The sequence below is a fragment of the Daphnia pulex genome, chromosome 1 (assembly GCF_021134715.1).
Source record: "Daphnia pulex isolate KAP4 chromosome 1, ASM2113471v1".
Taxonomy (NCBI): domain Eukaryota; kingdom Metazoa; phylum Arthropoda; class Branchiopoda; order Diplostraca; family Daphniidae; genus Daphnia; species Daphnia pulex.
In genome coordinates, this window is record NC_060017.1 from 1,383,501 (window position 1) to 1,392,666 (window position 9,166).

At 47.2% G+C, this 9,166-nt stretch overlaps 1 protein-coding gene across 3 annotated transcripts; it reads left to right on the forward strand.

The window, feature by feature from the left end:
* Positions 1-2,422: 2,422 nt before the first annotated feature.
* On the forward strand, positions 2,423-8,675 carry LOC124192329 (kinase suppressor of Ras 1-like). Of its 3 annotated transcripts, XM_046585547.1 has the most exons (8): positions 2,423-2,591; positions 2,660-2,760; positions 5,997-6,876; positions 6,950-7,192; positions 7,269-7,442; positions 7,530-7,664; positions 7,936-8,065; positions 8,139-8,675. In XM_046585547.1, exons 1-8 carry the CDS (start codon positions 2,533-2,535, stop codon positions 8,295-8,297), a joined length of 1,881 nt encoding a protein of 626 aa, XP_046441503.1. In that variant the 5' UTR covers positions 2,423-2,532; the 3' UTR covers positions 8,298-8,675. The 3 variants fall into 3 exon arrangements, with proteins under 3 accessions (XP_046441503.1, XP_046441519.1, XP_046441513.1); XM_046585563.1 differs by lacking the exons at positions 2,423-2,591; positions 2,660-2,760 and adding an exon at positions 4,491-5,536 and having other exon boundaries at positions 6,000-6,876; XM_046585557.1 differs by lacking the exons at positions 2,423-2,591; positions 2,660-2,760 and adding an exon at positions 5,346-5,536.
* Positions 8,676-9,166: the final 491 nt, after the last annotated feature.

The window sequence follows — 9,166 nt, forward strand, 5'->3', positions numbered from 1 at the left end:
CTCGCGTATTTTATGTAGATATAGACGACTGATAAGCGTTTGCTGTTTTATGTTTAGAAAAATACATACGGTACCGCCGCCCAACTAAAAGAAAAAAGGGGAAGTTGGTTTCAGCGGATTGGTAAAGGGCCGGACCATTTCCCGCAGATGATGTGTAGCCCGTACTTCAATAAAAAAAAAAAAACAAGAACCTATACAGGGAGGAGTGTGCTGTGCTGTGCTTGCACCTGTCGGCCTTGATGACCAACAACAAACTCAAGTATGCTCGTCTGTATAGTCGATCGATAGCTCAAGGTGCAGCGGCACGTGGCCTTATTGTCGTCGCTGGCCGCCTCATCAAAAGTCACAAAAAGTTCCACAATTTGTCTGTGCATTGTCGTATATGTACAGACTAAATATAGCCCAGAGCGCATATAGAATAAATGGCTACAAGGGAGAAAAAAAGGGGGTTATGCAGATACGAGTAAGATCAACAGGTCAATGGGTTCCGATGTTGAAACATCTGCCGTCTCGGTCGCGTGCCCCAACAGCAGGGGAATATGCTGCTGCTGCTCTGCTGGCCTGGGCAGGGTCGCCATGCAGGCCAAAAGGTGGTAGATGGACCGATGAGGGGGGGAGAGAGCGACCATCTGCAACAAAAACCTCCCTCCACCCCCCCAAAAAAAGGTTAATAGGTCTCCCTTTTTCTATCAAGCAACTGCTGCTGATGGAGAACAACCAACTCAAAAGGGAGAAAAAGTAAAAGGTGCTGGTCTTGGTGTGTTGACTGGGCATCAGTGGTGGTCGCCCGGTGCTGCTCGCAACGCTTTGGCACGAGCTGCCACAACGAAACCCAAGTTGCTCTTGGTTTCTCCGCAACTTAAATGTTGAAACTATAAACGGCCGATTTCCCCCTCGATCGATATGCTCTGTATCAACAATTTCTGCAGCAGAAAACTCTTATACTTGAGTTTATTTCCAATGTTTATAAATAAATAGAGAGTTGAGTATCAAGGCGAAACAAACACGAAGACAGAAATAGCAGAATCCAAAGAAGAATACCCAGTAACAGGCAAGTTGCTCTGTTTTAATAACCATCAAGTTAATTGACTCGCTACAGCTGCCAACTCGAATTTTTTGGACGACGAGTGTTGAGCCTTGCGTAAGAAGATTTTTCCAGCGTATATAGTAAACATACGGTGCTGTACGGATGGACCAGATAGGTTGATGGCCCATCTCATTATTTACCTTCACTGGATGACAGATGAATAACATTATTCCAAAAGTGCTTCTTCTTTTTTTTTGGATCATTATCACCGTCGAAAATTCTCATTTCTCGTTCTACGTCGAGTTCAAAAATAGGGAAACAATGGAAAAGCAACATCCCAAAAAGTCACGAAGAAAGTTGAATTCGGAGAAAATAATGCCTGTTCTCTGCGCTCATAAGAGGAGATGTCAAACGAGCTACGGCCGGCATTCATAGCGGTGCTTGTTATACTCTGCGCGATAATCAACAGCGGAATAATTGCTCTCAAAATCAGCCGAGTAGAAGATGATGCCATAACAATGCTGTAAAGTGGGTCCAACGATACGACTACTTGTCCGTGGGAATGAATGACAAACTGGCCCAGGTGTTTATAAATAAATCGACAAGATAAAATCTCTCAGCGGGTGTTTTCGGTTGTTCTTCTCGGAAAATTCCGAACCGGCTAAAGCGTCCAGCAGAAGCGGCTGGCGGCGGTATGTGGAGGGCCCAAAGTCGCTGTCGATCAAATCGGCAGCGTGACACGAACGAAATGACAAGCGAATAGAAATCCGCCAAATTGTCTACGGAGAAATGTAGAGCAGACACAAAAGACCCGATCAAAAGGGGCGGACGGACAGCGTGAAACAGTTCGCGGAACTGCTGTTCGGATCTCCTTGGATTGTTTCTTCGTATCAGAGGTGATTTTAAATTAGGTAAAATATTTATGCGATCTTGGTGCTAATGGTTTTTTTCCGCCGGCTGGTTCCCGTCACGACTGCAACAACAACAACAACAACAACAGTAAGGTCTCTCCCCCTCCTCACCTTATTGAACTGCCGTGTTGGCAGACGATAGATTCGGGCACATGCAGGAGAGAGTGGAATGACGTGCGACAGCTGTTGGGTTCCCAAGTTAACAAAAGGGAAGCCGGGCACATATCAGCTGGGGCAGCAGATCCTGCCGACTGATGTGTATACACATTTAAAAAAAAAAGAAAGAAAGAAAAACGGGTCTGCAGCAGACCTGCGAGTGAAAGGAGGGGGTTATAACCCAACCAATCACAAGAAGAGATTACGAGCCAGGGGTGTTTTTTTTTATTTCTTTCCCCGAGAAAAAAAGGTGAGGGGTACGTACCTTATGTCCTTTATCCCATTAGAGTTTTCCCATTCTATATAACAGAGTGACGTTTGCCCAAAGTTCAACTCATTTCTCATTTCAACTCGGCGCCCAGCAGACGTGGCTGATTCAGTGCAACTTGGGAATTTCGATCGTTCGTGTCGTGTTGTCCAAAGAAGAAGAAGAAGAGAATGGATTATCCCACCTACGGTATTCCGTGGAGCGTCTTTAATCAATACCAGATGAGCAGGTGACATTTTCGAATTTTGATAGCTCTTATACGACCAGTTCTCAACGATGATTTCATACAAATTTTAGGAATTTTGCGGATGACGGCGGGAGCGTGTGCAGCACGACGAGCAGTCCGCCCCTTTCGCCCATGTCGCCCAGTCCGAGTTTGACGTCATCCAACGACGGCGGTAAGTTCCTTTTTATATTGAATGTCCTGTCAATCACGAAATTCCGATTAATCTGCCCGTGGCATCTCGAGTGTATCAACACGGCGCACAGGTAAGCGGTAGTAGCCACTCCCGCTCTTCGATTTATCACGGGTTGATTGATTGAGAGCGACCAAGGCTCCCGTCGCCACATTTGCTTCCTTTTATAGTCCGGGCGAAAAACATTCGCCTTAATTTATTGTTTACGCTGATCAAGTGGCGCGTGCAAGGAGAAATTTTTCTAATTTTAGAAATTCAAATGAAACATTTCCGAGGGCGTTGCTGGCGTGTACAAGGTCTAAACAAAAAATGATCAAAGATCCTCCGACGTATCGGGCCGGGCATCAGGTCTGATGGACGGTAAAGGCAATACCGACGCTTATTAAAAATGTCTTTCCTCATCTCCTCCGTTTTGTGTCGCATCGAGCAGTGGGTCACGGTCGCTGGCGGAGTATGTGGTAATGGGCAAACCTGTTCCCATTTGATTATTACCGTCACCTATTTTCATATCGGGAAAATTCTCTTAAATTACAACAAGCAAAAAAAAAGGAAAAGTTTTGACGTAATAATGGGCAACCCGTGATATTTTTGTTTTGCGTTTCATACAAATTCACGGAACAATGTAAGACGTGCGCAGACCGCCAAGTTTTGAATTTTCTCCCGCCCTGGATCGATTTCAAGTTGGGCATCTAAAAACGGGAGTGGCTGGGCTTTAATCTTTATATTCTAGAGTTCTATGGGGTTATAACTCGACAACGGCCGACGGGTAAAAACCCATTACCTATGCACACACACACACACACGAGAGTGTAATGCCTATCGACTTTTTCTTGCCACTCGCCTGAAGGTAAGCCCCTTGCCGACTTGAAAGCTTGTATCCAGTCCAAAGTCTAAATAATGAAATTCAATGGATCAATAAAAACCCATAAAAACTCGGCCGGCGGATCAAGGCACCAACCGGAAGTCAGTGACGGGGTCTAAGCCAATCCTTGTCTTTAAAAAAAAGTCTGTTATTATACGGCCGTGTGTATAATAAACCCGTTGTAAATGTAATCCTTCTTGATTATCGATGTTGTGTCGCCTATTGATTTCAAGCGGAAGCGGCGACCCGACTTCCCCTCCTCCGCTCTCTTATGTCCTGATCCGGGAGGAACACTTAAAAAATTGTCCTGATCCGGGAGGATCTGTCTTCTTGTTTAATTGGCTCTTCTCCAACTGCGGAATTCCGGGAACGGCTTCACATGGCGTCACGCAGTTTTGCTGACGTCGTCGATATTCGCCCGTCACTTCAGATCCTTTCCCGGAGACTTCTTCAGAGTATATATAAGCCCTTCCCCTCCTTCTCCTCCTCTTGTCGCCGTAATTTTCCCCGTGACCAAGGTTACACGTGTATGTTGGTTCTTCTCTCTTTTGTGGAGGGCGCGAGTGAGTAGTATTGTACCGCCTTTTGCGTCAGCTCATTCGAATTCAAAGCCGGCCTTAGCAACGCCCCTAGTTACCGGCAACGTCATTTCAAAGAAGGAGTGGGGTGGGGGGGGGGAGAAGAAAAAAAGACAAAGTTGGTGGTTTGTTTGGTCTTTTTCGGCAATCAAAATGCGGTAGAGCATCCTACGATGAGTGTCTCGGACGCTGACTGACGTCACCTGCTAACGATTAGAGGGGCAACAGGTCGACTGTGCTCGTTATTTTGTCATCGAGTCTGATATCATCGGCTCGTACCGAAAATGCGAACGACAAAAGAGGAAAGTTAAAAGAGTCGCTTATTTATTCAGCGGCTTCTGTGCACAGTACACAAGTTCGACGTGACGCAAAAGAAGACGCTCGAGTGCCGCCCCTGTGTACAAGTTCGTGACGTTCAGGCACATTCAACCGTAATAAAAACAACAGCAGCAGCAGAGAGACTAGAGAGGAGAGAGAGATGGAAGGATGGCGGTGACGTGCGCCGCGGCTCCGATGTCGTCTGCGTGGCGCTCAATTCGGCACTGACGTACAGGGAACCCCCTCCTTGGCAACAGGTTGCCCTCTCTCTCTCCCTTATATATATTCCTGCGGATATCATCTGAATAAGCAAATTCGACGCCCCGACAGCACGATCGATTATAGTACCCCCCAGACGCTATAATAAACATCGCCCAGTTTTCCTATCAAAGAATCTGATGCTTAAATGTAATGTCCCTAATATTATAAAGCCTCCGTTGACGCCATATGCGCAGTTCCAGGTAAGATATGACCACTGACGCCATCCGCATATGAAACGTCGGTTGGACTTTGCGACTTTTGATCCGACGTGACGCAAGTATTTCTTTCAGGAAAAACAAAATCAAAAAAAGGAAAAAGGATTTGGTCAATTCTGAATAAAACAACGACCAGAAGCAAAAAAACTGAAAATCTTTATCGAGCGACGTCGCAGCAGCGATCGTAGTCGTCGCGTGGCTAATGGCTTTGCACCCCGACGATGGCATCAGCTTTGCGCTTGTGCAGATCTTTTCTTTGATCCCCACGACGCCGACGCCCCGGAGCCAGCAGTCGATCCCGGGCGTATATATATCAGGGCGGACACACGCAGTTCTTGCAAGACGACTCTGTGAATCTGCTCCCTTTTTACTCTGCTCACTGACAATTGTTTCTCTTGTTGCCATACTCGTATATACCAAACAGTCCAGAAGAGACTCTTTATAGTGTCGACCAACTGCTCGTCCACTGGGATTGTTGTTTCACGCGCCCAGGATGAAAAAGTTCCACCGTTCGAGACGAATCGGTACGTAAATCTCTAAAAGAGTTTGAGGCCATTTGGCATTTCGTTTGGCGTCGCAGGGTCCAGCCTCTCCTGCTCCTCCTTCTTGGCGGATGCGAGTACGAAATGCGGATATCAGACAGGAAACGTGCCGCCGCCTGAGCAGTAAGGGAGCAGTCAGTTATTGATTGAAAGAGCCCAGAGATACACGGAAGGAATAGGAAAGGAGATGATGCATAATGCACAAGCACAAGGGGGGCAGGCTGGGCTGGGCTGGGCTGGGAGAAGAACTTTTTTCTCGGTGGGATTCGTTTCGGTGGAAAACACATCGCCTAGCGGAAAGGGAAAACAACTTTGAGGTTCAAATGTGAGCGTAGAGAAAAGCAGCCAATTAGCGACTGATGTCACTTGTAACAGTTAGACGAGTGGGTTGCTCTCTTATTTAAAAAATCTTTTGTCGTTTTCTTTCTTTTTTTCTCTCCAGAAGAATCGACGTCATCGTCGTCGTCGTTCCACTTTCTGCCGTCGACCGTCAACGGCCATTCGGGATCCTTGTGCCATCAAGTTCCGGCTCTGCTGGGACTCGACTCGACGACGGCCAAGATGACCCATGGCCATTTGCTGCTGGCCACACCACCCGGCGCTGCCACAACAAGAAACCGATTGGCCGGCCATCCCAACGCCGTCGGAATGGCAGCCGGCCGCAATAACAACAACAGCAGCAGCAGCAGCCGGGCAGCCAACGGTTTCTACAAGCGCCTCATGGAGTGGCTCAGCCGCAAGAAGAAGAGCCACCGGCGCTACTCGGAAGTTGTCGATCACAACTCATCGGCACCGCCACCACCGTCGATGCAACACTGCTGCAGTCAGGAGTCGCTTCACGGATTCATGGCCGTCGCTTCGGCCGGACGCAACCAGTCGGCCCCCATGATTTTCGACGTTTCGCGACCCGTCCAGCGCCAGTTGAACCATTTCAACGGGAAGGCCAACCCGAGGATCGAAGAAACTTCGTGCCCGTCGTTTTCCTCATCTTCTTCCTCTTCAATGTCGCCGTCCTCTTCTTCTCTTTCGTCGTCTTCCTCCTTGTCGTCGGCCCTCCTACCTCCGCCAGCATCGCAATCGCCGGCCAGCCATCAGCGGCTGCAACTGCCGGCCGTTGGGGAATCCCGGCTGGGTTTCGAGGCCCCGCCCACCACTCCGACCTCCAGCTACAATCAGAGTGGCATCATCACGACCCACTTTGACAAACAGGAGATGCTCCTCAGCGAAGCCGACAAGGAAATCGACGCCGAGTGGATCATCCCGTGGAGCGACATCCAATTCGGTCAGATCATCTCCCAGAAAGGATCCTGCACCATCAACCGGTACGTTTCACTTTTATATTTTACTTTTAAATTCCATCGAATCAAATTAATGGAATTTTATTCTTGTCTACAGGGGCAAATGGCACGGTGACGTCATCATCCACCAGTTCAAATTGCAAAGCGACGTCGAGGTGAGCTCCTTCTGGTCGGACGTTCAATCCTTGTCGAAATTGCGTCACGAGAACCTCCTGCTCTTCATGGGCATCGCCATCCCGTCGTTGGGTTCCAGTTACACGATCGTCAACAGCGCACCGCGCGGAGTCTCCGTTGCCAATTTCCGTCTCGGACTCAAAAACGGCAAACCCGAAAGGATCGGGTCAGTTTTAAATTTTGCAATTTCTAATTCAATTTGGAATTTAAGTTTAATTTTGAATTCTCTTGGAAATTTGTAGAATGCGAGCGGCCGTGAGCATTTCCAGGCAGGTGGCGCAAGCGACGGGATACCTTCACGCCCGTGGCATCATCCACGGCAAACTCAATCCGCACAACATCTTCCTGGAAGGAGACAATTACCGTGTGAAACTTTCCCTGTTGGATCACGGCCTTGTCGACACGGCCTCCCTACAGTAATTTCTATCTCTTTTTATTTGATTTTTTTCCTTTCAGCCCATGACTAATTGCTATTTGTATTTGTTTTTCCTGGTATATTAAAGAATCGGCTACGGCTGCATCCCCAAAACGCAAGTGAGCTACTACAGTCCGGAACTGGTCCGTTCCATGATTGTCGAGCCGCCGGAAGTGCATTTCACCATCCAGAGTACCAAGTTCAGCGACGTTTACGCCTTAGGGTGAGGATTTGAAAGTTCTTTCAAAATAAAATTTAAAAAAATGAAAATGGGCGTCTGGAAGGAGACGACACTTTTCCCTTCTGGCATCCAGCACGTCCTCATTCACAGCATCAAACTTGTCGGTGCGGAGGCGGCGGCGGAGGAGAAAGTGTCACTCTCAACTCTGATTTCTTTTGTTATTTTTATAACCGCAGATCCATTCTTTATCTCTTTTTAAGAAATTAGTTTTCGATTTCGCCGTATGTTTCATTCTTTTCTTGATATTGCGCAGGTCTTTCATGTACGACCTGATTTCCGGCAGTCCACCGTTCCATCAGGAGCATGTCGACTCGATCCTGTGGCGGATCGGCAACGGCCAGACGACTAGTCTCCAAGACGTCAACTGCAACGCCCGTCTAAAGGTACTTCATCTAGTCCATTATTTCGATTTTATAACTTTAACTAATCATTCCGTTCCTTTTTTTAATTCCAAAGTCTTTGATGACATCGTGCTGGGCGTACGATGCGGCCGAGCGTCCCAGTTGCGTCGAAGTGGTCCGTCGTCTGCAGCCGTCGGCTCTCCTCTGCAAATCGCATTCGTGCTCGGAGCCGGAACGATTAAACAGGCTCGGCCAGTGCAAACTAGCGTGCTAAACCTCTATTAAATCCCCCCCCCTCTCTCGTACATATAACGTATGTATACCGAAATTCACGTGAGCTCTGTGTTGTGCATACACGAAATATTTGTTGTATTCAATACTAATCTCCCGTGTAGCCAAAAGAAAGAAAGAAAATCCCCCAGTACCGTCGATTTTTCTTTTTTCTTTTCTTTTCCCCCGTTCGTGTAATAACGACAAATGTTTTCAACAAAGAGCATCTACCTCCATCCAGTACTGTAGGAAGACATGCACATGCAGGGTATCGCTATATGTACACATGATTGCGAGCTGTTTCTCCTCTTATTATATACTCCCCTTCTCTCTCTCTGTGTGTAATGTACAGTCGTCCAATAAAAAAACGTATCCGAGAAAATCTCCCCATTTCCATACGTGAGCCCGTGTCGTTACACAAAAGGGCCGTCAACGAGCAACGACTGGACGGACGGTCGGAATGCGCAACAGCCCAAAAAAAGGAGGGCGAAAAAAGAGAAGAATAGGTGAGCAGCAAATATGACGTGAGGACGTGATGGGTTCTGCACGCGGTTATTTTTTGGGAAATAAATAAAATAAAATAAAAAAAAGGGAAGAAGAAAAACAAAAATCTTTTTTTTTTCTTTTTCTTTTTTTTTGAAAAGAGGCGCGCGCGGTCGTGACCCTTTTCTTCTTCCGCGTGTTTTTCCTCTTTCCCACGACGATATCGTTACAACACGAAAAAAAAATAAATTTTCTTTCTTTCTTCTTCTTCTTCACGCTCCATGTCGATCTCTCACCCGGCCCCGATTTGCAACAAAATCGTTTTTCTTCTTCTTTTTCTCCTCTTCGGGATTCTCGTTAATAACTCAACACACACACACACACACACAC

What these genes read in the sequence shown, in the direction of transcription:
- LOC124192329 (XM_046585547.1), top strand. Translation starts at nt 2,533, where the DNA reads ATGGATTATCCCACCTACGGTATTCCGTGGAGCGTCTTTAATCAATAC. An exon ending in AATCAATACCAGATGAGCAG is followed by an intron (nt 2,592 to 2,659) that starts GTGACATTTTCG and finishes TACAAATTTTAG; the next exon opens with GAATTTTGCGGATGACGGCG. An exon ending in GGCAAACCCGAAAGGATCGG is followed by an intron (nt 7,193 to 7,268) that starts GTCAGTTTTAAA and finishes GGAAATTTGTAG; the next exon opens with AATGCGAGCGGCCGTGAGCA.